At 50.8% G+C, this 27,759-nt stretch overlaps 5 protein-coding genes across 8 annotated transcripts; 4 read left to right on the top strand and 1 right to left on the bottom strand.

The window, feature by feature from the left end:
- Positions 1 to 57: 57 nt before the first annotated feature.
- nmt1a (N-myristoyltransferase 1a) lies at positions 58 to 5,542 on the top strand. Its single transcript, XM_037256470.1, has 12 exons — positions 58 to 201; positions 1,905 to 2,013; positions 2,209 to 2,353; positions 2,427 to 2,545; positions 2,791 to 2,882; positions 2,967 to 3,083; positions 3,174 to 3,344; positions 3,473 to 3,581; positions 3,664 to 3,834; positions 4,007 to 4,171; positions 4,263 to 4,400; positions 4,523 to 5,542. Exons 1-12 carry the CDS (start codon positions 98 to 100, stop codon positions 4,541 to 4,543), a joined length of 1,461 nt encoding a protein of 486 aa, XP_037112365.1. The 5' UTR covers positions 58 to 97; the 3' UTR covers positions 4,544 to 5,542.
- A 289-nt stretch (positions 5,543 to 5,831) lies between these two features.
- retsat (retinol saturase (all-trans-retinol 13,14-reductase)) lies at positions 5,832 to 9,876 on the top strand. 2 transcript variants are annotated; one of them, XM_037256467.1, is made up of 11 exons: positions 5,832 to 6,030; positions 6,594 to 6,776; positions 6,850 to 7,091; positions 7,241 to 7,442; positions 7,529 to 7,726; positions 7,805 to 7,924; positions 8,168 to 8,306; positions 8,576 to 8,688; positions 8,770 to 8,939; positions 9,201 to 9,360; positions 9,472 to 9,876. In XM_037256467.1, the coding sequence occupies exons 1-11, from the start codon at positions 5,874 to 5,876 to the stop codon at positions 9,618 to 9,620; spliced, it is 1,833 nt and encodes a 610-aa protein (XP_037112362.1). In that variant the 5' UTR covers positions 5,832 to 5,873; the 3' UTR covers positions 9,621 to 9,876. The 2 variants fall into 2 exon arrangements, with proteins under 2 accessions (XP_037112362.1, XP_037112363.1); XM_037256468.1 differs by having other exon boundaries at positions 5,833 to 6,030; positions 8,576 to 8,685.
- A 425-nt stretch (positions 9,877 to 10,301) lies between these two features.
- Positions 10,302 to 13,417, top strand: cdk21 (cyclin-dependent kinase 21). Its single transcript, XM_037256472.1, has 8 exons — positions 10,302 to 10,429; positions 11,115 to 11,353; positions 11,547 to 11,679; positions 11,844 to 12,011; positions 12,098 to 12,207; positions 12,265 to 12,315; positions 12,388 to 12,520; positions 12,723 to 13,417. Exons 2-8 carry the CDS (start codon positions 11,118 to 11,120, stop codon positions 12,798 to 12,800), a joined length of 909 nt encoding a protein of 302 aa, XP_037112367.1. The 5' UTR covers positions 10,302 to 10,429; positions 11,115 to 11,117; the 3' UTR covers positions 12,801 to 13,417.
- A 206-nt stretch (positions 13,418 to 13,623) lies between these two features.
- On the top strand, positions 13,624 to 25,194 carry svilc (supervillin c). Of its 3 annotated transcripts, none has more exons than XM_037256458.1 (33): positions 13,624 to 13,726; positions 14,017 to 14,192; positions 15,791 to 16,067; positions 16,228 to 16,374; positions 16,754 to 16,939; positions 17,093 to 17,130; positions 17,520 to 17,581; positions 18,250 to 18,395; positions 18,480 to 18,687; positions 18,864 to 19,243; positions 19,337 to 19,436; positions 19,529 to 19,570; positions 19,633 to 19,695; positions 19,918 to 19,983; positions 20,051 to 20,102; positions 20,186 to 20,263; positions 20,339 to 20,453; positions 20,555 to 20,718; positions 20,807 to 20,905; positions 20,992 to 21,128; positions 21,277 to 21,424; positions 21,530 to 21,675; positions 21,734 to 21,927; positions 21,992 to 22,142; positions 22,221 to 22,613; positions 22,720 to 22,821; positions 22,902 to 23,122; positions 23,205 to 23,338; positions 23,521 to 23,673; positions 23,759 to 23,884; positions 23,975 to 24,105; positions 24,470 to 24,586; positions 24,893 to 25,194. In XM_037256458.1, the coding sequence occupies exons 3-33, from the start codon at positions 15,850 to 15,852 to the stop codon at positions 24,929 to 24,931; spliced, it is 4,356 nt and encodes a 1,451-aa protein (XP_037112353.1). In that variant the 5' UTR covers positions 13,624 to 13,726; positions 14,017 to 14,192; positions 15,791 to 15,849; the 3' UTR covers positions 24,932 to 25,194. The 3 variants fall into 3 exon arrangements, with proteins under 3 accessions (XP_037112353.1, XP_037112355.1, XP_037112356.1); XM_037256460.1 differs by having other exon boundaries at positions 16,228 to 16,383; positions 23,975 to 24,087; XM_037256461.1 differs by lacking the exons at positions 13,624 to 13,726; positions 14,017 to 14,192 and having other exon boundaries at positions 15,659 to 16,067; positions 16,228 to 16,383; positions 21,752 to 21,927; positions 22,720 to 22,822; positions 22,906 to 23,122.
- tmem98 (transmembrane protein 98) lies at positions 24,991 to 27,255 on the bottom strand. Its single transcript, XM_037256473.1, has 7 exons — positions 27,151 to 27,255; positions 26,220 to 26,387; positions 26,001 to 26,132; positions 25,869 to 25,902; positions 25,690 to 25,805; positions 25,544 to 25,603; positions 24,991 to 25,430 (listed from the first exon to the last, which is right to left on the bottom strand). The coding sequence occupies exons 2-7, from the start codon at positions 26,351 to 26,353 to the stop codon at positions 25,226 to 25,228; spliced, it is 681 nt and encodes a 226-aa protein (XP_037112368.1). The 5' UTR covers positions 26,354 to 26,387; positions 27,151 to 27,255; the 3' UTR covers positions 24,991 to 25,225.
- Between the last annotated feature and the right edge of the window lie 504 nt (positions 27,256 to 27,759).

Here is a 27,759-nt window from a genome sequence, read left to right as displayed (position 1 = left end):
TAGTGCTAGATGCTGACGTTTTCTCCAACTGGCCAATCACAACGAGGGACGTTTAAAGACCTCGCGGACGCGCCGTCGTCTCGCTTCCTGGTTGAAAATGGCGGATGAGAATGAGACAGCACCGCTGCCGGGGAAAGAAGACGTAGAGGACCACGGACACTGCAGCGACTGTGAAAATGAAGAGCACCACTTCGACGATGGGTAAGACCGCTCACCGGGCGCCGCGGAGTTGTGAGAAAATATGAATGGGATCATGGAATAAAGTTAAAGGCGAGCGCACGCTGGCCACGGCGAGCTTGTCAGGGAAAAGCTAGTGGAGACTGTCCCGCCCTCTTGCCTTTATGTGATTGGCTGGAGAGAACGTTTGCCCGCGTGCTTTGTGATTCCATTGGTTGGCAACAGTAAAAGTGGGAGTCATTTCATGTGACGTCATTATGGAGGAGTAGGCTCGATGCACAGCCGAAAGTTGCTTTTTAAAAAAAAACAAAGCTATTAAATTGGAGAGTCAGACATTATGCGGATTCAAAACAATAACTCAGCTTTGACTCCGTCGCGTTTGAAGCTCACCCTGAATTTTATGTTCGTGTCTCATCAACGAAAGGAGTCTGCACCGATCCCGGTTGACGTTTCGGTAATTAGCTTCTAATGCTAACGCTAAGAGCCGTGAAAGATTTGTCCCGCCTCCTTACTTTTACCCCATTGGCTGGGGAGACCGTTTGGCTGACTTTTCTGCGATGTGACTGGTCCGCAGCAGTTAAAAGTGGGCGGGATCTCATGCCAGCTTTGCGGCCGGCGCTTAGCAAGGCGTTGTAGTCGAAATGAAAATAAAGCTATTAAGCGACACGGATCAATATTCCTCACCTTGCGCGCCTACAGAATAACAACATAGCTTTGACTCGAGTGACACATTCAAAGTTCAGCTTCGTGACTATGGTCAATGCGTCTGAGCAAACAATGGCGTTCGCGCTGATGCACCGTTAACGTTGTGCTAATTAGCTTCTCGAGCTAGCTGTCAAACCCTTTTGTCTGTGAGAATATGTGGCTTTCTTTGAAGGAGTCTAAATAAAGAACAATTAAGGGCAAGAAACAAGCGTAAAGTTGTTGCGTTGCGCCCTACAAAGACGCCCTTGTCAACGTCATCCTTTTAATCACCACCGCCTTCCAATGATGTAGCAACCCAGATGACAAAAAATGCCTATTCATATTTTCATGGCGATGAAGACGTGGAAGCCAATATCAATGCATTCCTGTCTTTTCGTTTTAGTTGGTCAAATGTGGGTGAATGAGAATTGCAGTGTTTCCCAAGCTTTATGGTTGAGGCCTAAAATGGTGGAACAGTATTGTATTCTGTCTAAGTCTATTCAATACAATGAATCCTTCCTGTACATATACCACGGAAGCCCACGGAACAACCCGTACAATACAGAACGTTTTGTTTGTCCTCCATTGTCCCTGGCCCCTCACTTGCCCCCCTTTGTATATGCACGCATGTATTTACGCATGGTCCCGCCACCCCTTCGCTCCAAAGGTCACGCGACGTGCCATCTGTGCGCCGTCGCCCTCGGACAATAATGAGATGATCCTGCGTAAATTTGGGGACACAAGAAGAAGGATGAGTGGGTGCGTTGGCGAGCAAGTGGGGTCATACATACGGCTGAAGATGTAAAGAGGAGTCCGGTTTAGGTAGAGAATGTCGTGGACGGTGGGGGACTTCTTTGTTATTGTTTAGTCATGGGGATTAAAAGAGATGTTTAAAAATTGGTTTAGATTCATGAACTTCTGTTCAGGTAAACCCCTATAATCATTGAAAATATTGATCAATAGAGATTGTCGTTTGTCCCGTGACATTTGGAAATGAATGGTACATTTCCGTATTGTTTCTTTTATCTGTGTTTGTGTGCCAGTGACAGGGGTCAGGGCGACGACAGCAGTGCCAAAAAGAAGAAGAGGAAGCAGAAGAAGAAGAAAAAGAGCGGCGCGCCCACAGAAACTTCTCAAGACCCCCTCGCGAAGGCATGAACAATTCAAATGTTGAATGCAGCTGGTCATAATTGACTGGACAGACTTTTCTTTCTGCTGCTTTTGATTTGACGACAAGTCTCAACTTGTCATTGTTTGAGCAGTAATCGGCCGCAATTTGTGAAAATCTGAAATGCACACCAAAAAACCCAATGGATTTTTAAACTCACCATGTCTTCTGTCTCGCAGGTGAATTCGCTGCCCGCTGACAAGCTGCAAGAGATCCAGAAGGCCATCGAACTCTTCTCAATCGGCCAAGGTCCCGCCAAGACCATGGAGGAGGCCAGCCGGAGGAGCTACCAGTTTTGGGATACGCAGCCTGTGCCCAAGCTGGGTATGAGCAACACCAACAAAAACAGCAATACATGCTAACCAGACTGAACCACTATCCCGTGTTTTGAATCCAGGTGAGACTGTGACATCGCACGGCTCCATCGAACCCGACAAGGACCACATCCGTGAGGAGCCCTACAGCCTCCCGCAAGGCTTCTGTTGGGACACCCTGGACCTGGGCAACCCTGCTGTGGTAAGATGTGGGATGTAAACCCTGACCTAAATAGTGAAAATTGACCCCTTTTGGAGTAGGGCTATGTAATTACACATTTCCTCCACAAGACGGCAGCAAAGCATTACCTTTTGATTTAATAAAAAAAAAAAAAGGTTTAATTTTCTTGTCACTATGCACGTTACTATCTCCAAAATAGAGTGAAAGTGCAGCAAAATTAAAACCATGTAACAAAAAAAAAACGTGTTATCCCCCCCCCGAACCAGCTCAAGGAGCTCTACACTCTTCTCAATGAGAACTATGTGGAAGATGACGACAACATGTTTCGGTTTGACTACTCGCCCGACTTCCTGCTCTGGTGAGTGTTTTCATCCCTTTTGATGGCCTTCCAATCTCACTGCTTGTTTCTGATCTAATTGATGGCATTATGTCACATCCACAGGGCTCTGCGGCCCCCCGGCTGGCTGCCTCAGTGGCACTGCGGAGTGAGGGTGAATTCCAACCAGAAGCTAGTGGGCTTCATCAGCGCCATCCCCGCCACCATCCGCATTTACGACATGTACGCACGCACGCACGCACGCCCCAGTCGAACGTCCTTGTCATACAAAGAGACAAAGTCGTTGTATGGGTCTTGACCTTTTTATCTTAGTGAAAAGAAAATGGTGGAGATCAACTTCCTGTGCGTCCACAAGAAGCTCCGAGCCAAGCGAGTGGCCCCGGTCCTGATCCGGGAGATCACCAGACGCGTCAACATGCAGGGCATCTTCCAGGCGGTGTACACGGCCGGGGTGGTCCTGCCCAAGCCCGTGGGCACGTGCAGGTGGGGGCCCTGACCGGTTAGTGAAGCCTCTGTCTGGAACCATTCCCTAATCACTCGTAGGAGAATAGATGTTCATATGGTGGAGGTAGGTAGAAATCCAACTAGTATTCAAACATTTTGCTGTGCAGGTACTGGCATCGCTCATTGAACCCTCGCAAACTGATTGAGGTGAAGTTCTCCCACCTGAGCAGGAACATGACAATGCAGCGCACCATGAAGCTGTACCGCCTGCCTGAGGTCCTTTTTGCGTGACATTTCACACCATTCGCTAGCTAGCCTCTTTTGTCGCGTAGCCAACAACCACTGCGCTTCCTCGCAGGGCCCCAAGACGTCTGGCCTGCGGCCGATGACCAAGAAGGACGTGCCGGCCGTGTGTCGCCTTCTGCGCGAGTACCTAAGCCAGTTCAACCTGGTGCCCGTCATGAACCAGGACGAGGTGTCCCACTGGTTGCTGCCCCGTGACAATATCATCGACACATACCTGGTGGAGGTAAAGGGAACAGGAGAATATGGCAGTTCACCAATCAAATCGATGTTAGTTCCTGGCAGCAGTGGTAGTGGCGCAGCAATAGTCACGCGGCACGAGTTCCATGATTGTTCTCGTCAGCTATCGTATCAGAAATGCTGAGCCTTGTATGCGCATTTCATCCTTTCCCCGGCAGAACGAGGGTAAAGTAACGGACTTCCTGAGTTTCTACACACTGCCATCCACCATCATGAATCACCCGGTGCATCGCACTCTCAAAGCTGCCTATTCCTTCTACAACGTCCACACCACCACCCCGCTGCTGGACCTCATGTCCGACGCCCTCATCCTGGCCAAATCGGTGCGTAGTATGAAGCCAGGTGTCCGTGGGCCTTTTTCCATCCCAGTCAACTAAGCGTGCGTGGACTTGTTCTTTTCACTTTGTCGTGCAGAAAGGTTTTGACGTCTTCAATGCACTGGACCTCATGGAAAACAAGACTTTCCTGGAGAAGCTCAAGTTTGGCATTGGCGATGGCAATCTACAGTATTACCTTTACAATTGGAAGTGTCCCAACATGGGCTCGGAAAAGGTACCTTATTTTAACGGCAAATTGCGTTCTTCCCAAAACGGTCACTTTTTGTCTTTCTCCAAAATGTTGTCCCATTTCTAACCGTATTTCTCAAATGGTGTCCCATTTCTTCTTCTTCTCAGGTTGGCCTGGTCCTGCAGTGACGCACCCCCAGCCTGCACCCTGCCCATCCCCTCCGGCGTAAAGTGTTACAACAAGACCACCGCGGCCGCACCATCGCACCCGCCACCTGACCGACGGGCACGAAGACTCTTTCGAGAAGAAACCTACTGCCCGTTTTCTTTTTTTTGGGGAACTTTTTGGACCTGCATTACGTCTGCTAGGCAGGGCAAGGCCCCCCCCCCCCCCCCCCCCATTTCAGGCGAACTTTGAAGCTGTTGCGGTTACATCAAAGCCAATATTTGACATTGGAGGGTGATTGTACCAACACACACACACACACACACACACACACACACACACACACAGTCTGCGAGAATGACTACAATCCAACTATGAAAAACAAACATACATGTAAATAACCAACAACACCACTGCTAATTTGTGCCCGAATGCACACCACTACTGTTTTTATGTTTGGAGTGCTTCAAGTAAAATTTGACCTAGATTTCAAATGAAGACTTTTAAAATAGGAAGCTCATGATGTGGTAATAATCTAACATGATATAATAGCAAGGGCTTTTTCCCCATTCCTGCTTGATCATCTCAAATGTTCTCATCCGGGCGTCATTCTAGAAGATAACAAGCTGAATCGCCATCAACAAGGTGAGCAAGGGTTTTACCCTGATAAGCCACGCTGTGATTGCACCAGACTTTGACACCTTTGTTAATAATAAACCTGCTGTTAAAGCTCACTAATACAACGACTTATTTGCTGAAGCGTTGCATTTTCCTACTAGATAATAAGAGAACGACTGCAAATATGCTGTTTCAAAAATCGAAATAGAAGCTTGGATGATGTGTGAAAAAAAGCCGTCTCGCCTTTAAAATGGCAGTTGTGAAAGAGCTCAAATGGGGATGGGTTAAAAAAAAAAAAAAAGAAGCTTTTGGGATTTTTTTCAATCATTTAAAGTAAATCAATGACTGCAAGTGAAGCTGTGGATGACATTTTTGGAGCAAGAAATAAAATCTACAGAAAGCGATCTTGTTTTTTTCTTGTCGGAAACAACATACTTGGAATGATTATTATTATATCATGTATTGGGGTTGTTATTGCTGTGCAACCGTATTTAAAATTAGATTTTTATTTTTTTAAAGTCCGTTTGTGGGGGAGAACCGCGATTGTACAGAGGTCGACTGTTGTGGCGTTCTTCCTGGGACTCCTGAGTGATTGTGATTGGTCGATTCAACCTGAAGGCGCGCTCTGATTTGCTAGAAGAAGAACGTGTTTCCACTATTGTGGGCGGTCTTCCTCGCTTCTCATCACTACCGGGGCCGCCACCGCCAAGCCGTAGAAGGGAGTCCAAAGCAGCAATGTGGCTTACTTTAGCGATTATTAGCGTGGCCTTGCTTGTTTGCTGTCTTAAATATGTCGCTACTACCGGCTCGAATCCCTTTCATACGGACACGCGAGAACCCCTGAAGCCGCTGGTACCTAACCGCAAAGAGAAAAATAAGGTGTTGAAACAAGGTGAGTCGCAGCTGTCGTTCTAGAAGTAGCCTTTGCTCTCACGAGGAACTTTTCACCGAATTCGTTTGTCCATTCCACATTTCATACAACCTGAATGAACTAGGTAGTCGAACAAGTGAGGTAAAACGGACTAGTTCAATTTGATTTGGTTCATTGACACTTCCTCCCTCACGCGTTTGTTCTACTGCGTCACTAGTTTTTGTTTGGGAGAGGGACGCTTGCACTTGATTAGTGATGGGTGGGCACATAACGTCCTTTGAATCCAATGAGTTGATTGAAAAGATATGTGAACTTACTTCACGGCCGTGTTCGAAAGAAGCCTTGGAGACTTGTCCACCTGTATTCCGCCATAGTGGATCGCGTCACGACTCTGACACTTATGTCACCCGCACTTGTGGTTTTCCAGAGGAGGTGAACAATTTTCACATCCGTACAAGCGGAGGAATCTTGTTATCATTCCAATGGTTGCAGGTTTTGTGCGTTCCTACCCGAATCAGAGTAGTCGTAGGGCAAGGTGCGGTATGCCATATCGACTCCGTCATCTGCATTGTTATTGTGTCCAGGCTTCCTGGCCACTAAAGTTCCTGACAATTTAGACGCCGTCGTCATCGGTAGCGGGATCGGCGGGCTCGGCCTGGCCGTGCTGCTGGCTAAAGTGGGGAAGAAAGTCCTGGTTCTGGAGCAGCATGACCGGGCAGGCGGATGCTGCCACACGTTCACCGAGAAGGGTTTCGAATTTGATGTCGGTAAGAAAAACCATGGGGATTGTTGTCACGATGACCGGAATCGATCCGATCCGCAAGGCATTGTCCACCGTAGGAATCCACTACGTCGGCGACCTGCAGGACCACAAGCCGTTCCGTTGCATGCTGGACCAGATGACCAACGGGCAGCTGCGGTGGGAGCCCCTGGAGAACCCGTTTGACCACGTTGTTATTGGGCCGCCAGAAAAGCGCCGCCGCTACCCTGTCTACAGCGGGCGCACACGCTTCCCCGAGGAGCTGAAGAAGTGCTTCCCGGGCGAGGAGGCGGCCATTGACGAGTACATGCGACTTGTCAAGGTAGGAAGAATGGGGCGGGAGCAGATACAAATACTTTCATGATACGCACCCGTCAAAGTGTGTGATAGTGGCAAACGGCCAGCTCGGCACGTGATGCGGCGAAGGCTAGGACTTACTGTTACACGCCTTTGACTTTGATCTATCTGTAGAAGACGGGCAGAGGCATCTGGTTCATGGCCTTGCTCAAGTATTTACCAGCTTTCTTGGCTGAGCTGCTGGTCCGCAGCGGCGTGGTCAAATATCTGTCGCCCTTCTACAAAATGGCAAACCGCAGCCTGACCCGAGTCGTCAACGAGCTGACGGAGAACGAGGACCTCAGGGCCGTCTTCTCCTACATCTTCGGCACCTACGGTAGACTCATGTTAGCAGCTTTGATGCGACTGGAGAAGTCTCCTGCCCGTCCGTCTCCTTGACTTTCTCCATCCCCGTCCGTCCAGGTAATATGCCAAAAGAGGCCAGCTTCGCCATGCACAGCCTGCTGGTCATGCACTACCTGAACGGAGCCTGGTACCCGAAGGGCGGCGCCAGCGAGATCGCCTACCACATGATCCCCGTCATCGAGAAGGCGGGGGGCGCCGTTTTGGTGCGAGCGCCCGTCAACCGCATCCTATTCAACCACGCGAGGGAAGCGTGCGGTGCGTCGAGTCGCCCGCCGTGGACAAGTTGCGTCGCTTCCGTTTGCTTTTAAATATCCCTGGCTACGGCTCTGCCAGGTGTGAGTGTCATGAAGGGCCAGGAGGAGGTACATATCCATGCGCCCATTGTCATCTCCAACGCGGGTATCTTCAACACCTACCAGACGCTGCTGCCCAAAGAGCTCCAAGCCGTGCCAGGTAATAAGGAACGGGCAGCCTTCAGTCTCGACCGCATCCGGAGCCGTCTAAATCTATCTAATCAATCTATCTATCTATCTATCTATCTATCTATCTATCTATCTATCTATCTATCTATCTATCTATCTATCTATCTATCTATCTATCTATCTATCTATCTATCTATCTATCTATCTATCTATCTATCTATCTATCTATCTATCTATCTATCTATCTATCTATCATTTTCTTTTGTTTTGGTAGCAATCCAGAAGCAATTGAGCATGATGAAGCACGGAGCAGGTGGCCTTAGTATCTTTGTGGGACTGGACGGCACCAAGGAGGAGCTGGGCCTCAAAGCTGACAACTACTGGATCTTTCAGGAGAGCAATTTGGACCAACTGTAAGTTCAGCCGTACAAATTACATCCAGGAACTGTTCTTCAAAGATTCAACAAAGTGCAAAAGTCTGCTTGCGCTAGCTTAATGCTAGCACATCATGCAAAAGGACTGGCTAAGTAATCGCTTCATCAGCACAGTAAAAAGCAGAGAATAATGAATCCAAATGTCCGCACTAGTATTGTAAAAAGGGCGATTGCACTTTAAAGGTCTCAAGTATGGTCATTCAGGCTCAACTCATTGTGTCTTGCTTGTTTGCCGTTTTCTTCCTCAGGATGATCAAATACAGGGACAGCAGCAGAGAGGAGTCGTCGAAAAACATCCCCCTCCTGTTTGTCGCCTCTCCGTCTGCTAAGGATCCTACCTGGGAGGAGAGGTCACCAGGTAGTAGTAGGCTTAAGATCTGGTGAAGCCGCAGCAGCATGTGAGTGAGCCATTGATTGTTTTTGGTTTGACGCCGTACGGTAGGTAAGTCCACCTTGAGTCTGGTCAGCTTCGCCAATTACGACTGGTTCGAGGAGTGGAAGGACGACAAAGTGACCAACCGGGCGTCCGACTACAAGGAGTTAAAGCGAGCTTTCATTGAGACAGCCCTGCAAGTGGTGCTGGATGTCTTTCCCAAAATCACAAAGGACAAGGTAATGTTTGCTGCAGTGTCCAGGCTTCTTTTTTCTATATGAGCCCTGAAACTGGCCAAAAGTCACCCGGGATTAGCTCCGGACGGACGGACGGACGGACGGACGGACGGACGGATGGACGGATGGATGGATGGATGGATGGATGGATGGATGGATGGGGTTGGATGGATGGATGGATGGATGGCTGGCTGGCTGGATGGATGGATGGATGGATGGATGGATGGATAAACGTTTGCCACTCGCTCTCTCGCTCGGGCGCAGGTGGAATATATCGACGCAGGCACACCCATCACCAACACTCACTATATCGGCGCCCCCAAAGGCGAGATCTACGGGGCAGACCACGGCATGGAGCGCTTTACCCCGGAGCTCAGCGCCAACGTGAGGCCCCAGACGCCGTTCAAGAACCTCTACTTGACAGGTAGTCACGTGGTCCCATCCAGTGTTCACTCAGCCAAGGCACATATTTGAATGAGCGCTAGAAGCTTTGTCCGATCAGCAGCCGTTGTCACACTGCGTCTGTTTGTTCTAGGTCAGGACGTGTTTGTGTGCGGCTTCGCGGGCGCACTGGCCGGCGCCCTCGTCTGCGGCTCGGCCATCCTCCGTCGCAACCTGCACGAGGACGCCAGCGCCCTGGCCAAGAAGACCAAGTTTGTCCACACCAAACTTAAAGGGGTGTAACCGGGAAGAATACGTAGCTGCTGCTTTGACAAACCTTTTCCTTTTCCTTTTGCTTTTTCCTTGGCTGATGCCGCCAACGCAGAAACAATGAATTCCACTCTAAAGATGCTGTCGACAGTGCCTTGAATTGTTTCAATATTTGAGAACTAGACCACGTTTGCCTCAACATGCAATCGTATCAAATGTTTCCAAAGATACATACTCTACTTCTAATAACAATAGATCTCTCATTCATCTAGAAACGCCTAATATAAACATAGTTATGTACCGTAACAAAATGCTAATATTGTTTTTAGATGTGAAAGAGGAATGCAACCAAGTCTGGTAATCTAGCTACTGAACTGGTCCCTGTTTTGGTTTGTAATATGTTGACCAACTGAATAAATATGTAAAACTACCGCGTTAAAAGTGAAGACAACCATTTTGTATTTTCCGTTCCAGTTTGGCCCGTCTTTGCGCCAAGATTTATTGTCCGTGTGTAGCTCTATATTTACATGGCACAGTTGAAAAAATAGAATGAACTGTTATCCTGAATGTAATTTGCATAGGTTTGCTTTTTTTAAGACACGAACATGTGCTTTGTATTTTGAATACTGTAAGTGAATGCACATAATACGCGGGCATGTGCGCGTGGACAACACCGAGCATTGGTGCCCGCTCGAACAACCGCCCGCCCGAACACGTCACGCCTGGTGTTTACTTTTAGCCCTGACTAATTTAGTCGCACACTTATTTCTGGAGGAGAGCCCGCCCCATTTGTCTGAACCGTCAGCGATACTGAAGCAAGATCTTTTAAATCATCCCTTTAGGTAAAGTAAATAGTAAAGTCATGTACTGTACTGCACTGTACTGTGTTGTCGTCAAGTAAATAAATCGCGTAGGCTAACCTGCTAATTGGTATAGACGCTCATTAGCTCGTCACGTGACATGCTTAGTGTACTTTGCAATCTTGATTAAAATGGGTATTTTTCACTTCATAATAGCTTATAACTATAATAAAAGCGTATTTTCAGACTCATTGGCGTCACCGCCATGTTGAATGGGGTAGGTAAAGTCGAGAGAAGGTTTTTGCACTTAGCCAAGAATGAAGGGGATTGCCTTTCTCAGGTAAGGCTAAACAATGCCTTTCGGGTCTACGTATTTGGTTATCATGACAAAACAATTGGAATAGCATTTACGGACGTCTTGGCGAATATACATCACAGGAGACAGTAGCTTTGCTGCCTTTTCTTTCTTTGGGAAACTTGCCTAGTATGACCAAATGTAGCCATGGAACTAACAAATATCAGAATTGTTACGTTTGGGCATCCTTTTGGCACAGCCTTTATGACATAGTCGTCCCCTTTGGCACAATTGACAGCCTCAAGTTGTTATTATTATTATTATTATTATTTGAATGACTCATGCGTTTTCCCCAACTGCTAAGTTATGATTATTATTTGAATGACTCATGCGTTTTCCCCAACTACTCCGCTCCGCTCTTTCACCTCCAAGGTGATGGAGGTTGGCGCAAGTTCGCTGCTCTATGAGCTACTGGCAGAGATTGGCCAGGGCTCCTTCGGCAAGGTGTACAAGGCCAGGGCAGTGGGCGAGGAAGGGCGACTCCTGGCAGTGAAGAAGTTCCACTTCTGCAGCCAGTCCTCGCCAGACAACAACGGCATCCCTTCCTATATTCTCCGTGAGGTTGCCCTGCTGGATAGGATGAAGTACTTCCAACATACCAACGTTGTCAAGTAAGAGCACGTGAGACATTTTGATCCAATGACTCAACTTTGGCATTGACTGTTTTTATTTGTGACCCACTTCATTTGCAATTGTCACGCTCAAGCAATAAAAGTATTGCTTTGCTGCCATCTTTTGGCATCTGGGTGCCAAGTCACGATCGATCAAACTAATATTTACACATGAATCCTCTCGTCGTTGCAGGTTGTTAGATGTGACGGCCACGCTGGCGGGCAACGTGCTGGACCTCACTTTGGTGTTGGAGTACATCGACCAGGACCTGTCCACTTATTTGTCCAAAGCCCCTCCGTCCGGCCTCAGCCGGGACAACATCAAGGTAAGAATCATAACATAACTGAAATGTTGCTTCTGGTCCTGAGAGAGTGCTGTACTCCAACAGGAGCCCCGTTTTTAGCACCTATCAAGCGTTCTTGGATAGCTGCAAACAATAAGCAAATGGTTCCTATTTGACACTAAAAGTGACGATGTCTCTGCGTCCAGTTGTTGATGCTGCAGGTGATGCGGGGCCTGGACTTTCTACATGTCAATATGGTGCTGCACCGCGACCTCAAACCGCCCAACATCCTGGTCAGCAGCTGCGGCCTGGTCAAGATCGCTGACTTTGGCATGTCTCGCTTGTACACCTTTAACACTGCCCTCTCGCCAAATGTACGTGCGCTTTTTCCGTACTTTGCGATGTCCATTTTGGGCAAGACGAAAGAGAACAAAGCAAGGGGTCTGATTTGCCTTTGCAGGTTGTCACCTTGTGGTATCGAGCTCCGGAAGTACTGCTCAAATCCTCTTACATGACATCTGTGGACGTGTGGAGCGCGGGGTGCATCTTTGCCGAGCTCTTCTTGCTCAAGTAAGCACGTCGCTCGCGACGCGAAAAGGACACGTTGACGAGACGTTGGTCCCGCAGGCCGCTCTTCAACGGAATCAGCGAGGCGCAGCAGCTGCAAATGATCTTTGAGTGAGTATTTCGCCGCGAATCCTCTTCTCGCCAGCCAGCCAAAAATGCGCTCACGGCCGTCAACCGTCGTAGGTTCATCGGTTTGCCGAGCGAGGACGAATGGCCCCAGAACAGCCCCGTCTGCTACTCGCTCCACTTTGGACCCAAGAATCCTAGTCCCCGCCTGCTGTTCTGCATGGACCCTTATGGGAGAGACCTCCTTCTGGTGAGTTGATAAACGCTTCGGTCGGTCAACAACACGGCCGGAGGGAGGAACAACCGCTTTAGGAAAGCACACATTCGAAGAAGGTCACTTGCATTTCCTTGGAGCCAAGCGGTAATCATGGGATTTTTGTGACGTGAATCGGAAATAATGAGATTGCAAGGCCATTTTGCCCAGCTTGAGCATCCATTTTGTTCACGTGCAGAAATGTTTGACCTTCGCGCCGAGCAGACGCATCTCGCCCGCCGCGGCCCTCGCTCACCCCTTCTTCCACCAGCACTGAGGGAAAGTATTGACTCCATTCCATGTTGTTGTGACACATTTACAAAAGTATGATGAGCGCCTTTACATTTGTAGGACACTTTTTGTTTTTGCTTTGATCAAACCTATCTGTAAAAAGGCAGCGCCTTCTTTATGTTGTTCAAATCTTAACGCGTTCCGACCCTGATCACTGTCACCGCAGGTTTTTGTATTTGCCTTTCCAACCGTTACTAATCACTGCCTTTTGATGACTTGTCACCTTCAAGCAGATAAACGTTGATTAAAGGAAATCTTTCTTGCCAACATTCCAATATGGCCCAAGCGTCTTAATAACACCGATCAAGAATGACTGAGGAAGTGCACGTTTGCAAAAGTGACAGAGAACAAAATTGGTGCTAGGCAGGCAGGCAGGCACAAACTATTATTAGGCCAAATTTCCCCACCCGGGCGCCATTTCACGTCACCATGGAAACGTTTGTGTTGATTGCTTTCGTATACAGTAAGAAAGAAAGCAGGCATCTTTCATTCACCAAATAAGAAGATTGATTCGACGATCGACTCGCATCACCTTTCGTTAAAAAAATGCTTTCGACTTTTTGATATGAACATTTCAGTTAGCCGTCAGTTGCCACTTTTTGATCCCGACTGTCTTTAAAGGCAACGCCGCCAGTTCCCAAGACCTCCGTTGCTGTTTTGCAAACTATTTGCCCATTCCACTGGAGTATGGATCCGGACACAGCACGGCATGTCGTTCTATGTTTACTCTTCATTCATGTGTAGTGTAAATGCCCCACCCAGCCAGCCAAAAGCCCACCCACCCAGCCAGCCAGCCAGCCAGCCAGCCAGCTTCCCTGCAGAGGGGCTGACTACTTTTGGAGCAAGCTGTCAACGTCAAGTACGAACTAAGCCAAGGGAGGAGCTCGTTCCTGCTCTCGCCGCAGCATGCGTGTAAGTATCACTTTCATTTAAACCCACAAAATCAATGTCATTTAGTTCCATTTGATATCTTGATTGGTATTGTCTCCATCTGGAAATGATTTTGAACTGGTTTCAAGTAAAGGGAGTAAAACAGATATCTGACAGTCACAATCCAAAACAACAAATAGCTCCTACAAAAGTGCTGCCAGTGCGCATATTTGTCACTCTGTGTTATTTATGCTAGTAGGCAAGCGAATGCTTTCCATGAGCTTGGTGGAAGTGCTTGCTTCCTGCTGAATTTTGTTCTGATCCTCTCCAAGTGATTCCAGAAATCCAGTTCATTGCGGCTCTCATCCAAGGCCGTTATCTTCTTGGATGTCCTTCTCCCGTCGACATTCCCTCCTCAGCTTGGCACGTGACGTTTCATCGCCTCGAGCTGCAAACACCAGCACCAGAGTGTGTAACGGCGGGCGACCACGGACGCTTGAGCTTTGAGGTGAGTTGACTGTGTCAGCTCCATGCCCACCTTCTTTGGTTGTCACCAGACCAGCACAGTTGGCATTCTTTTCACTCTTCCACCTCAAATGTTTTCTGAATGAGTCTTATCCTCTGTATATTTTGTCAACTGTGCTGCAAACAGAAGCCTTAGCCGGGTGCTCAGGGTGCTAAGTCCACGGCTCATGCCTCTTTTGTTCCATTGTGCTTCCTGCACGGCGGCTAAAATATCAGGAATGCTGACGGCCACTGTTTGGGGAAACACACACACACACACACACAAGTGTTGGATGGCTGTTATTTATAGTGTGCATGAAAGCCCCTTGCGGTGTTATGACCGCGTTGCCGTGTAACATGTTGCAAGTTTATTTGTGTGGAAATCTCAATTTATGACCTTTTACACTAACACCCTTGAATCCGTTTTTAATGCTGCTCTGATGCTTTGGCTATGTCTGAACACAGTCGGCCCCAGTTTGAGTATACAGCTTGGAGGACAGTTGTGTGTTTAGAATGTGGGAGCTAGTGTCGAACTATTGCATAGTTGATCACTTTTATTGACTTCATAGAGATCCGAGCCCTGTCGGGCAGTGCTGCAAACGTCACCGCAGTGACGGACGGACGGCCGTCCTTTTCTTTGCCGCAGTATCCCGTTTAGAAATGAGCTGGACAGGGTCACGCAGAAAGGGCTGCGTTTGGATTTTCACTCCCACACTCCGAGCGGTGTTGTCTTCGGGGAGGGGGAGCGCGCTCGCGGCGTATTTCCGAACGCACCCAAAAACGTGGCCACGGCCGTGTCTGCCGTCATCCTCTGGTGAAGTATAAAAATCCCTTTTTGTACGTCTTTATTTTCTACTGTGGTCACCAGTGCCAATGGGCCACTCTTTATTCATTTATGGGCCGGGTCGGGCCGGGCCGGTGGGAATCTGAACACGGGCCGCAATCGGGCGGGCCCCCAAGCCCAATTTTGTATCAAAGTGCCACAAATGCTCTGTTAATACATTCGGCGTGGCCTTCGGAGGCCTTTGTAGCCAATCATAAAGCTTAAAAAGCAACATCACCTGACTTGATTGACGAAATAATTCAGAATTATCTTCATGTGTTTTACAATAAATAATTCAGTCCACTTTACAATCAGAAGCACTCCCTCCTTTCTTTAATCCTGTTTTTATTGGGCCCTTCCTTCCCCGCAGTGTCCTATTCTAATTGGCTGAAATGCTTGCTCTGTTCGTTTGACTCTTTCTTAACCGGAAACAAACCACAACAAACCGAGTCGAAGAACCCGATTGCAGTTTTGGCCGTGTTGTTGGAAACGGACCAACAGCGGGAAGGTGATGATGACGGTGGTGGTGGTGGCGGGTGACGCTGCTGCTGCTGCTGTTTAGGAGCCACTAGATTAAGTTACTTTAGGCTTGGCGGAAAAGACCTGCAGAGTCATGAGCCTAGAGAGGATAGCCGGGTGTTGCCTTTCAGTGCCATGGGAGATTCCAGCTTGGCACCGCCGAGGCTCGCCTTACAGGAGAGAGGGAGAGAGAGAGAGAGAGAGAGAGAGAAAGGTTACATGTGGGATGCAGTCAATGTTCAGCTTTAGTCCTCTCGTAGGGCCCCGAAACTTCTCCATGGCCATGTTTTAGAGCCAAAGTGAGTCATCCTTAGACGCCATGGAGGACCTGGTCCTGGAAGCCCGCTCGGAGCGCATTGCCCGCTACAAGGCGGAGAGGAGACGGGAGCTGGCTGAGCACTTTGGACACACCGAGGGCTTTTTGGACCCCCGACGGAGCAGTGGCAGCGGGCAGGCGCAACACATTGCTTCCCAAAACGTCAACAGCAAGACGCACAGTGTTCCCAATGGATCGGACCCTTCCGTCTGCCTGACGGGGTGAGTCACTGTTGAAAAAGCTGCGTGGTGTGCGCTGACTGCTCTGATCTTCTCCCATGTGGAACCACAAAAGCGCCAGCTTCAGTTGCTCACATGCATCTGTCTAGAAACATCATGTAAATAAGCGAACTGGATTTAGATTTTTTTGGTTGTCCTGCAGGCAGGATTGCCATGACACAGCGGCAGGGGAGGAGCACCCGGCGGCGGTGCAGCAGCAGCAGCAGCAGCAGCAGCAGCTCCGCACTCGGGTGTCGGTGGGCCAGCTGAGGAGCGCTCTTCTGCAGCAAGCGGGAAATGGAGCCGAGGCGGACAAAGCGTAAGCGCCCGCCGTGACAATAGTTTGACTGGATCTTAGCCGCAGGTTAACTAGGTTGCGCTCGTGTCAAAATGACTGTCCCGCTGTGAATGAAGTCACAAACACTGCAAAACTCCTCATCCTTTGAAGATGTCTGACATAATGTAAAGTAATAGGTAGTTTGCTTGTCGTGAGCCTTTATGCTTTCAGCGACTCTATATGCTATTTAGCACACAGCCAAAAGGTAATATTTCATCATTTTTGCCCATTGACTGCGGAAGGCACCATACGGCGGCGGGCTCCTTTACAATTCCTTCGGAGCCAGCCGCGTTGTAACGTACCGCTAGGTGAGGTGTCCTCCAGACTAACGCTCCGTCCGTTTGCGTGTCAGGTGTTCCCAAGACGGGCCACGGGCTGCGTCGTCTCTGGACCCGACGGTGAAGTCCACGACAGATGGGGCTCGCCGCCGCACCCGCCGTTACTTCCCCGGCGGGCCAGGCGGCGCGCGCAAAAACAGCGAGCGCTTCAAGACTCAGCCCATCACGGCCAATGAGATGGAAGAGAGCGGCGGAAGCGGGTAGGCGCCGAGCGCTGTGGCGGGTAGGCGCGCCGCCACTCGAGCGCTCGCTGTGGCGGGTAGGCGCCTCGCGCTGTGGCGGGTAGGCGCGCCGCCACAGCGAGCGCTCTACGCTCATTCGCTGGCCGGCCTTGACATTGTTGTCTCTTCTAGGCTGCTGGAGACTGAGCAAGAGGAGACATGTGAAGAAGGTAAGCGGCATTTGGTGATCGCCTTTGATACCTGAAGAGTCATAAACCCCACTTTTTTCACAAGAACTGAAATCTGACAGCGCCTCACAAGTTTGGCTGCTTTTAAAGAGCCTTTGTCCAGAGGCCCTTCCCTTTTGCTTCATTTCTTGCTCAATGCAAAAAATTGCACTTCCGAATGGAGTCGTTCTATTTTTAGACCCATGCTCGCTGGTGACACATTTATGAGACACGGCCGTCCGTCCGTCCGTGTTTGGAGGCTTGAAAAGACGACGCGCTTACAACATGGTTGCTTTAAGTTTCTCCAACGTGAATTCCTTACTGAATCAATCTGATGTACACCAGTTGAACGTGAGCCGCCTTACTTAACCTTTGTTTTCCATGTCCTGCAGCTGACGTGAAAACAGACGCAAGAGCCCAGATGAGTGTGGCGGCCAAGATGTCTTTATTTAAAGTAAGTCACTTTTGTGTCTCTGAAAGTCGACACTCATTGCTATTCATAAACGTCCCCCCCCCCCCCCACCTCCAGCACTTTGCACGCGCACACTCATTTGTGCGCCGTCACAGCCTTATTCATAGAGGAAGGACGCTTTGGTGGCGCTTTGTGCTCAATTGCTCACCAGAACCAATCATGGCTCAAGTCGTCCATTTTGTTTCCAAGCAGCCACTTTCCATGACCAAGATTCTTTCAAAGACAGTCAGTCAGTCAGCCTTGCCGTTTGTTGATCTCGGCGTGAGTTTGCAAATGTTCTGTTGAAGGGCTGAAATGTGCTCCCAGCTGTCGCGCCGGCTGCTCATCTTAACGTCCAGACGTGCGCGCGCGCCACGGTGTTGAAGAATGTGACAACAGGTGTTGTCCTCAATTCCACCGATGGTGCCGGACGCCCGCTTTTGCGCTTCAGTGTAGGCTAGTCCTACGGTAGGTGAAAACGTGCCAATGTTGCCGTCGACCGGCTTATTATTAGCCGAGGCGGGCCGAGGGAGTAACCCGACACGGCCCCGCTCGTGTTACTACCATGCGATAGCGACCCGTCGTTTCGCGTCCCCTCGTATGCTTACAAATGGTACAAATCTTTTGAGGTCAATCTTAATCACGGGGGCCGTCCATATGTTTCCGCGCAGGAGCTGGAGAAGACGGCCGCCCCCGAGGCCTCGGCGTTCCTCAAGCCTCGCTCGGGAAGCGTCTGCCACGAGCGCAGGCAGCGGCGGGGCAACGACCATCGCTTCCTCACGCAGCCAATCACCTGCGAGGAAATGGTGGCTGTCAGGTGCGCTGCGTTACTACGCTGAAAAAATCTCAACACAAAATCTTCGGAGAATAAAGTTATTGTGGTGGCGTTCACGGGCCGCAGTCCGGCGCCGGAGGAGGCGCGCCCTCCCCAGACGGAGCCGGCGGAAGTGGACGACGAGACCTGCAAGCTGAGCGTGAGCGAGAAGCTTGCTCTTTTCAACAAGCTCTCTTTGCCCGAGGGGCCGAGCTCCGACGGCGCACCGGAGAGGCGGCGGCAGAAGGGCGCGCGATATCGCACGCAGCCCATCACGGTGGAGGAAGTCAGCCTGGTAAGTGGCTTGAATGGCAATAAGATGGATGATATACAGTATGTGACATTACGAGGCACATTTGCTAGCAGTTGAATGAAGAACACCATGATGAGCGTAAGTGCTTTGAATGATAAGAGCCATCTATCACATCTTTGTTTGTTTGTTTGTTTGTTTGTTTGTTTGTTTGTATTCAGCTGCAGAAAGGCCCCGTGCAGCTCCCCGCCTTGTCTCTGTCTTCTCACCTATGCGACAGGCAACAGGCCTCGTCCGTCAACCTAAAGCCCAGCGAGCTGCGCCTCTCCTGCTCCAAACCCGACGTGGCGCCCTCGCCCGCCGATCAGGCCACGCAGAGATGCGACTCGGAACCCGGGCTAAGACGGATCCTGAAGAGGAGCCGCTCGGAGTGCGCCGGGACTTCCGAGACGGAGCGCGACGGTGCCGTTTCACACGGAGATGCTGCGCCCGGGGAGGATGGCGGCTCACGGGCGGCCGCCCCATGGAGGCAGAGGGTTCGGGCCAGGCGGGAGACCATCGCCTGCACGCCCGTGCTTGCGCTGTTGAAACGCACTGACAGGTGGGCACAATTCACTCGTTTCATTTCAAACAATGGATGTCCATAAAGTCTCTTCATGACTGCTATGGGGTGATTTGCCATCTGTTCCGAAAGGCACCGTAATGAAGTGGCCGATTCATCAGAGTGCCTTCAGGTCGCTCCGGTGAATGAAGACGCTCAAGCGCACCACATGACCAATGGTAGCGCTAGTAAGGTCAGTAAGTTTTCCAAAATTGGAAGCTCTTTTTTTATTTTATTTTATTTTATTATGGTGTACATGAAGGGGGATGCTTGTGTTTATTTTAGGGAGAAAGTGCTCACGCGGATGCAGTGAGGCCTCAGTGTTGGGTGAGTGCTCATCAAGAAATTAATACATGGATGGCCATTTGAATGGGTCTTCTTTTTCACAGGAACCTGTCTACGCCTCTGTCTATTCCAGCACTACACCTCAGTATGTCATGTGCTTCAACCAGGTAATGGCTGCCTGCCTGGCTGGCTGCCTGCCTGCCTGCCTGCCTGCCTGGCTGCCTGCCTGCCTGCCTGCCTGCCTGCCTGCCTGCCTGCCTGCCCGCCCGCCCGCCCGCCCGCCCGCCCGCCCGCCCGCCCGCCCGCCTGCCCGCCTGCCTGCCTGGCTGCCTGTTTATGCACCTTTGGAACCGTTTTGAAGAGAAACCAATCTTTCATTTCAATTTCAGAACAATCAGTGCTACGAGGCACACGAGGTGGCATCTTCTACAAAGAACCAGAGTCCCACTCAGAAGGTCAAACTCTGAAACGGTACGTTTGGGCTCGTTCTCATCCTAACAAATATTCATTTCCTTTCTGCAGGTTGAGGAAGGTAAACAAGAGCAGCCTCGCTCGATCAAATCACAAGAGACGAGTGAGTTAACACTTCAACTTTACCTGAATGCAATTTTCCTTCTTTGTCGGATATGATCATCTGTTTTCCGAATTCTCTGCTAGGTGCTGAATGTCCACAATTGGATAGCAGCGACATCCGTCACAATCAATCTACGGAAGCTTGGAGGTGCTTATCTGGTGGTGAGTGCAACTGAGCACCAAAAAAATGGTACAATTTCATTTGTGCACAGTAAACATGTCTTATTTTGTCCTCAGCGATGAAAGAGGCCGAGGTGACACCGGAGAGTGATTTGTCCAGCGGGCCACCCTGTGGAGCCCCTTCAGAGACGGGACAAGGCCTGGACCTGTTCTGCCAGACCAACACTCCCATGTGAGCAAATAATACACCAACAGTGACCTGTGCACAGCTTTGGGACCAAGCTCCGTAGACTGTAGACTAGATGTCCCTGCCTCCCTCCCTCCCGCCCTCAGCAGGCTGACGTCTGCGGTGGCAGAGCACCGGCGTTCCGTGCGCCCCTCCCGGCGTACCCAGGGATCCCGAAACCCGCTCCGAGCCCTGGCGGCCCGCGAGGACGTCAGTCAGGACTTCATGGGCCTCAGCGCTGCCGCCGAGGAGAGGCTCCAGATTGAGAAGAGTGAGCCAGCCAGCGCCTTCGACATTCTGTTTTGCTTCAATGTCTTGCCTTTCAACTTTGTCATTTCAGTGTGTGTCTACCCCCGTAGATTCCAAGAACTCCTCCGAGGCCCATTCCGTCAGCTCCTCCCCGGATCCTCGGGAGTGCCATCCACCCTTCATCAGCCCCATGCTGCTTTTCATCAAAGGTCAGCGCAGCACGCGTGCTCCTCGTCTGCATCGCGTCGCCATCCTTCAAACTGACGCTCGCCGGCTGGCTCGCGTGTGCCGACAGGAAGGCGGCACGTCCAGGTCCGCCTGGCCCCGCCGTCGGCCAGCTCCTTGAACAGCGGAGACTGTTTTCTGCTGCTCACGGCAGAGGACTGCATCGTGTGGAGCGGACAGTCGGCCAACCGTGAAGAGAAAGCCAAAGTATGCCAATGTTCCCCTGCCGAGTGGTTGTTTTGGGATGGCCGGGAACTGTATCCACATGTTCTATTAAAAAAGCGGATGTAGGCTGCTCCCCGAGTGGGTGATGACTGGAGTGAGCATTCTTGAAGAGCTGCCCTTTGTATTTCAGGCCTCCGAGTTGGCATCTTTCATTCAAGGCCGCAAAGACCTAGGATGTCATGCCACCTGTGTTGTCCACCTGGAGGAGGGGCTGAACTGTGACAGCAGCCTGGCCACAAACTTCTGGAACATCCTGGGAGGAAGAACCACCTACAGAGGTTAGTTAGTTAGTTAGTTAGTCAGTCAGTCAGTCAGGCTTGTCTTCTGACATCGTCCTCAGTCAACCAGGAAGTAGTCTGACATGTGTGGCTGCCTCCAAACAGGAGCTGGTGCAGCAGAGGAGGATGAGCTCTATGAGCGTGGCATTGCGGAGTCCAACTGCGTTTACAAGATGCTGGACAACAGACTGGTGCCCCACGAGCAAGCCTGGGCCTCCGTGCCCACCATCTCAATGCTGGACTCCAAGGAGGTCTCACGATTGTCCCTTTCCAAATGTGCATGATGTTACCAAATATCATCATGTTTAGTCCCGTGTGTCTGTCCAGATGCTGGTGTTTGACTTTGGCGGCGAGGTGTACCTGTGGCTGGGGAAGGACGTGCCCGCCGAGCGTCAGAAGGTGGCGCTCCAGCTGAGTCGACAGGTGTGGCTCGGGGCGTACGACTACAGAAACTGCCGGGTCAACCCCATGGATCCCACCCAAAGCGCCGCAGAGACGCAGCTGTAAGACGGCGAGCGCTGCGCCCGCCCGCCGAGGTCACACGTTGATTTGGTTTTATTTTTCCAGGATCGGTGAAGGCCGTCCCAGCTGGGCTCTGTTTGGCGTCGTGCGGGAAAACGACGAGACGGCTCTGTTCAAAGGCAAGTTCTCGGACTGGACGGGAAGAGGAGGGGACGAGGAGGAAGTGATCCGGGAGACTCGGGATTGTGCGACGATGGTACATTTCCACTTATTTTGGAGCATTCATCAGAGTTGGTTGATATGGTAACTGTCTATCCGTTGTTCTTTTCCACAACAGTCGTGCTCAGTGACGCCACCGTGTGACCACTTGAAGCCCTGCGACGCCAAAGCTCTGGTGTCTGGCCAAGCGACAGCGGCCGGAGCGTCCCCGAGCACGCTGGCCGGCGTGGACCTCCGCGGGGGCTCCGGCTCGAGCGCGCCGGGACTGAGGACCGTGGCGGTGGACGTGTGGCACGTCCGCGAGTTTGATGACTGCGAGGTTCCCCTGGAGAATGTGGGACAACTTCACCAAGGAGACTCGTACGTGGTCCGCTGGACGTACAGGACCGGGGAAGGTGCTGACGACAGCACGACTTTTTTTGTGTGGCGAGGACGTCGCTCCGACGTGGGTGGACGGGACACCGTGGCCTTTCTCTCCATCGGGATCAACAACAATGGAGAATCACAGGTGACAGACACAAGCTCGTCAGGTTTTGCCTCCTCGACGATATCGTCGCTCGGTCCATTCTGAAACGCCGTCTTTTTTTTCAATGCTTCTTTGGATGGTGCTGAAGGTTGCGGTCGACCAAGGGAACGAGCCGCCGTGTTTCCTCCAACTCTTCAAGGGAGCTCTGGTCATTCATAAAGGCCACAGAGAGGCCCGGTCTTCTCACGCAGGTGCTGGAAATGCAATCGATGCGCTGCGTCCTTATTTGTGATTGATTGCATGCGTTTGCATGCGTTCGTTCTCCCGGTCGCAGAGCAAGCGGGCACGTGGCGCCTGTTTGCCGTCCGAGGGGAGCTCCCCGACGAGGGCTCGCTGCTGGAGGTGGAATGCTGCTGCGCCTCTTTGCGCTCCAGAGGCTCTCTGCTTCTGATCAACGGCCACCAGGCGGCGCTGTACCTTTGGACCGGTTGTAAAGCTCTGGCCAGCTGCCGGGACGTTTCCCAGAGGGCCGCGGAGTGCCTCGCCCGAGGGTGACTTTCATTTTCTCTCCATCCAGTTGGTCAGGGCTCACGAGAGATTTGACCTGTGCTCGTTTGTGTGCTTGCGCCTCAGGTGTCCGGAGGAATTGGGCCTGAGTAAAAGTAGTCTTGTGAAGATCCAGGCAGTAGAGGAAGGTTCAGAGCCAGCTGACTTCTGGGCGGCGCTGGGAGGCATGGACAGGAAGGCCTACGACTGCATGTTACAAAGTACGCCGAGAGAGAGCATGGTTAACGTCGTTAGTCATTCGGAAGTGGGCCTCTGAAGCCTAACCCTTGCGACACAAGTCAATGTGACTTGACTTGAAGTCGCTCCATCGCACCGTTATTATCGTATTAGCCAAGTTTTGCCGGAACCTTTCAAAATGCTTGCCAACCAACCTGCCCGCCAGATCCAGGTAAATACAAGTTCACACCACGCCTCTTCCACCTGAGCGCCTCTCGCGGCAGCTTCCGAGCCCAGGAGCTGCACGGGCCGTCTCGCTCGCCGGGCCTTGCGGCGGCCATGCCTTTTCTTCAGGATGACCTGTATGCGGCGCCAGCCGGTGAGAGCCCAATCAGCACTTTGACACGTATGGCTTTGCATCCGACCCGACCCGAGCGGCACCGCTCCGACTCTCCCTCCCTTAGCGCTGTTCCTGCTCGACAACCGCTTTGAAGTGTATCTGTGGCAGCGCGGCACGGCCGAGGATCAAGCGGACAAGTGGCACGCCGAAAGGAAGTGCGCCATGGAGACGGCGCTGCAATACTGCAAAGGCAAAACTTCGGCCAAAGCACGCAAAAGCAGTTAGTTGAGAAGGAGCTAAATGCGGCGCTGCGCTCTCTCTGTCTGTCTCTGTGACACAGAAGTCAACCCGAGACGCCCGCCACACGCTTACCTCATCTTGGAGGGCTCCGAGCCTTTGACCTTCACTAACGTGTTCCCTGGCTGGGAAAGGAAAGAGGCAGCCCTCGGACAGGTCAGCGCTACAGCCGCGGTGCGTGGCGACATTATCATGTAACACACGGACGGACGGACGGACGGACGGACGGAGGAAGGACCAGATGCGTGCGCCGAGATGGAGTCAAATGTTCACTCACCTTGGTGGTGCAGCATGATTTAGCCATTCGTGTTAATCCTTCATCTTGATGCGCACACGCCTGCCAGACTCGTCTGAGGTCAGGGTTCCGACGCCAGTATTATGGAAGACGATGGAATTTCATTTCGGCAATGAGTAGCCAATTGTTTTGCGTGTGCTCGAATACGTTTCTTTGCTCTTGTTTGTTCACCTGTGGCTTATTGAACCCGAGCGTCTCATCCGCGCGTGCGCTAAGACGAGCGTGTCGATTGCACCAACGCAGGGCAAGCTGACCTCGGTGCAGGACGCCCTGGCCCAGCTCACCGAGACCAGGACAAAACAAAGCCCCTTACCTGACAGCGCGGGCGCCGAAGGCCTCCGGTCGGACCGCGACCTGCAGGTAGACCTCACCTCACCTCACGTCAACCGACAGGAGCTCAGTGCATCAAGCAGGCCGGAAGCTGCGTCTTTTACCACCAAATGGAAGCGCTAGTCGTTCAAAGCGCGTCCCCGCTGACTTGGCCGACCTAACGAAGCAGGAGAGCAATCGTTTGAATTGAAGCCCCTAACTAAGCAGGAGAGCAATCGTTTGAATTGAACCATTGTAATCTCTGGGACTGCCTTTCGTTTGAATTGAACCAGTGTCATCTCTGGGACTGCCTTTCGTTTGAATTGAACCATTGTCATCTCTGTGACTGCCTTTCAGACTACTTTGGAGCTGAAGCCCGAGTACTCCAGCTGCTAACAAGCTGACTTGAAACCAACCTAAGGACTTGTTTGCCAAATGAAGACAAAAAAACATGGTCAAAGTAGCTCGACTTTATTTATGTACCTTTTCAACAAGACACAGTGCAACAAGCATTTTATCTGTACAAATTGCAGGTAGAATATACGAGAGGCTATTCTATCTACTTTACATACACACACACACACACACACGACAAACTACGTAGTGTATGTGGTGCCCGAGCGCTAAGAAAAGATCATCGAATAAACAATACAACACAGTAGAAATTGATTCCGAGTTCCAAAGCGCGGTCTAGATGGCATGCTCCCTCTGGCCCTCGGCCCCGTTGAGGACACCGCGCTCCGGTTCGGAGGCCAGGGCCGCCTCCCTCAGAACCACCATGTGGTCCTCGGCCGCGTGCAGCGATTGATCGATCCAGTCCAGGCTGCCCGACATGTGGCAGGCGTTGCGGGTGACCAAAACCAGGTGGCTCACCGACAGGAGAAGAGCGGTCGCCCTGCGGTGGTAGTGGTATAGTGGTGGTGGTGGTGGTGGGAAAAAGCTTCAAAGTTGCTCAAAGGTACAAAACAAGTGTGCCACAGTCTCATTGTCACACAAGTCAATTGTCACCTGGCATCCAGCAGGATGGGGTCCAAAGGGGGGTACATGGATCGTACCACGTCGTCCACCCTGTTCAAAACAAACAAAAGTGTTAGCAGTGTGGCCAAGAGGGAAACAAACGTCACCTGGGTGGCCAAGAGGGAAACAAACATCACCTGGGGCTGATGCGCTTGGCCACAGTGATGATGTCAGCCAGGCTGGCCGGCGCTTTGACTTTGGCCCCCGAGCCCATTGTCAGGGCAACCAGTTTCTCCGTCAACGTGTGGCAGATCTACAAAGGGAAATGGCCTTAAAAGTCTGTCAGTCACTCCTCTCGAAAGTTTTCTTCTGTTACCTTCAGGATGGCGATGCAATGAGAGACCAATCCGCTGCAATAAGCCAAAAATGTTTTTAAAAAAGCCATCATTTGACCAGACCAGCGTTCACCCTGTTTTGGATGGACGCACACTGATGCAAAAAAACCTACGAGGCGTCCTCGATCCAGTCCTCGTTCTCCAGGATGGCCTCAATGTGCGGGTTGGTGATGACCACGTCATCCAACTCCAGCTCTGACAGCTCGCTCTGCGTCTCCATGGCGCCGATCAGGTCCACCGTAGGCCTGATGGATGGACGGAGCAGGAAGCGCGCGTCAATCACTTGCTTGTTTGACCACCGGGTGTACCTAATGAATGATTTGGACGCCCACTTGGAATCAAAGTGGTGCAGAAGCGGGTGGTGCGGGTGGCAGTAGCGGTGGCGGCACACCACCACCAGGGCGGCCAAGGATGCCAGGAAGATGGTGGCGAGTACCCCGATGGCCACGATCACCACCGTCTCCATCACAACTGGTCGGAGATTAGGGATGGGACTTCATCTGTGTTGTATGAATCAGGTTAGAAAAAAACAACATTTGTATTGGAGTTTTCCAAATGATTTTGGGCGTCTCTAAAACGGGAGGGACTCCGTGACACGCTTTGGCGTGAGTAACCTTTTTACTATCCCTTGTTATCTGCCGTAAGCGCACGCACATCAAGGTGCGATGTTTCTTTTCACAATGGCATCTCTTTTAAATACAACGTTGAGTTTTCTTGCTTTTCACCACAATTATGCAACTCGTCCGTCCCCTGGTGCCACACTGCTGAGGAATGCTGTAATTCTTTAATCGGATTCTTTTTGGGTTAAGTGGCCCGTGCGTGTCACACAGAGCTTTTCAGAAGAAAACATTATTCTCTTGGTAAAAAACACACTTTTTGGAACTTACAAATTCATAACTTGCGCACCACTACTTGATACCACTTTTTCCACCCCAGCCCAACCCAGAACCTCAAAAATGTGAGGTCAAGATAGTAAATCAACCTAACCACCAATATTGTCGTTATGATTGTTAATAATGCCAGTCATTTACCGAAAACCAAAATAAATTCAAGTATAAAATTCAAATCATTTAAAAAAAAAATGGTGCCACCTTTTCTTCCCCATTCAAATGCATTGCTCCCATTGGGTGTGTGCATTTCAAAAACAGTGGAAGAGACAAAGACAGTCATTAAACACTGCAAACTTTTTTCGCACTGCAACCTCGACTGTCAACAATGTAAACACATACTTGTTTGTCGTACAAAATCAGAAATATGACTTACCTTCATATTCATCAGTCAAAACTAAAAGCAAAGTTCCACCTCGGACGAAGGCGGAGACATCGCCGATGTCTCCAGACAACGAGGACACGTGAACGCGCCTCAGGAGAGTCGGCCTATGAAACTTTTTGGACGCGTGCGCGGCGCGGTGCGGCGCGGCGCGCTCCCTTCATCTGTTTTGGGTCGTGTGCAGACTGAACGTTAGATGGCGCACGGATACCAACTTTAACCAACAACCACAGTAGGTAACCAAACTTTTTGGACGTTGATATTATCTAGCATTTTACAGTAAAAATATTGAGGCGAGGAAAAATGATCCTAACGTCTTGACCATGACCTACGCCGTGACGTCATACGTAACTTGAACGTAACGTATCCAGTCACGTGCTAAACGTCTTGTTGAGAGGTTACCCAACTAGTGCAGACAAGGGCAACATAAGGTAAAGTAATGCAATTTATGGCCGATTTATCGAACGAGAATAAATAAATAAATAAATAAATAAATAAAGAGCGCATGTAAAATAATGTAGTCCAACGCACTAGCACACCTTTAGTGAGAACCATATGTCGCTTAATGTCTGTCAAACAATGCTCGTTGTTAGTTGACGCCAA

The sequence above is a fragment of the Syngnathus acus genome, chromosome 8 (assembly GCF_901709675.1).
Source record: "Syngnathus acus chromosome 8, fSynAcu1.2, whole genome shotgun sequence".
NCBI lineage: Eukaryota > Metazoa > Chordata > Actinopteri > Syngnathiformes > Syngnathidae > Syngnathus > Syngnathus acus.
This window is presented reverse-complemented; position numbering and strand designations above follow the sequence as displayed.

Excerpts from the sequence above, each read along its gene's own strand:
- retsat (XM_037256467.1), top strand. The coding sequence starts at position 5,874 with ATGTGGCTTACTTTAGCGATTATTAGCGTGGCCTTGCTTGTTTGCTGT. Across the intron at positions 6,031-6,593 it reads AAATAAGGTGTTGAAACAAG|GCTTCCTGGCCACTAAAGTT; the intron begins GTGAGTCGCAGC and ends TATTGTGTCCAG. Across the intron at positions 7,925-8,167 it reads AGAGCTCCAAGCCGTGCCAG|CAATCCAGAAGCAATTGAGC; the intron begins GTAATAAGGAAC and ends TTGTTTTGGTAG.
- svilc (XM_037256458.1), top strand. The coding sequence starts at position 15,850 with ATGGAGGACCTGGTCCTGGAAGCCCGCTCGGAGCGCATTGCCCGCTAC. Across the intron at positions 20,103-20,185 it reads GATCAAATCACAAGAGACGA|GTGCTGAATGTCCACAATTG; the intron begins GTGAGTTAACAC and ends ATTCTCTGCTAG. Across the intron at positions 20,264-20,338 it reads TTGGAGGTGCTTATCTGGTG|CGATGAAAGAGGCCGAGGTG; the intron begins GTGAGTGCAACT and ends TTTTGTCCTCAG.
- cdk21 (XM_037256472.1), top strand. The coding sequence starts at position 11,118 with ATGGAGGTTGGCGCAAGTTCGCTGCTCTATGAGCTACTGGCAGAGATT. Across the intron at positions 12,316-12,387 it reads CAGCTGCAAATGATCTTTGA|GTTCATCGGTTTGCCGAGCG; the intron begins GTGAGTATTTCG and ends CAACCGTCGTAG. Across the intron at positions 12,521-12,722 it reads ATGGGAGAGACCTCCTTCTG|AAATGTTTGACCTTCGCGCC; the intron begins GTGAGTTGATAA and ends GTTCACGTGCAG.
- tmem98 (XM_037256473.1), bottom strand. The coding sequence starts at position 26,353 with ATGGAGACGGTGGTGATCGTGGCCATCGGGGTACTCGCCACCATCTTC. Across the intron at positions 25,903-26,000 it reads GACTGGATCGAGGACGCCTC|CGGATTGGTCTCTCATTGCA; the intron begins GTAGGTTTTTTT and ends GGCTTATTGCAG. Across the intron at positions 25,431-25,543 it reads CCCATCCTGCTGGATGCCAG|GGCGACCGCTCTTCTCCTGT; the intron begins GTGACAATTGAC and ends CTACCACCGCAG.
- nmt1a (XM_037256470.1), top strand. The coding sequence starts at position 98 with ATGGCGGATGAGAATGAGACAGCACCGCTGCCGGGGAAAGAAGACGTA. Across the intron at positions 2,014-2,208 it reads CTCAAGACCCCCTCGCGAAG|GTGAATTCGCTGCCCGCTGA; the intron begins GCATGAACAATT and ends TCTGTCTCGCAG. Across the intron at positions 3,835-4,006 it reads TCGACACATACCTGGTGGAG|AACGAGGGTAAAGTAACGGA; the intron begins GTAAAGGGAACA and ends TTTCCCCGGCAG.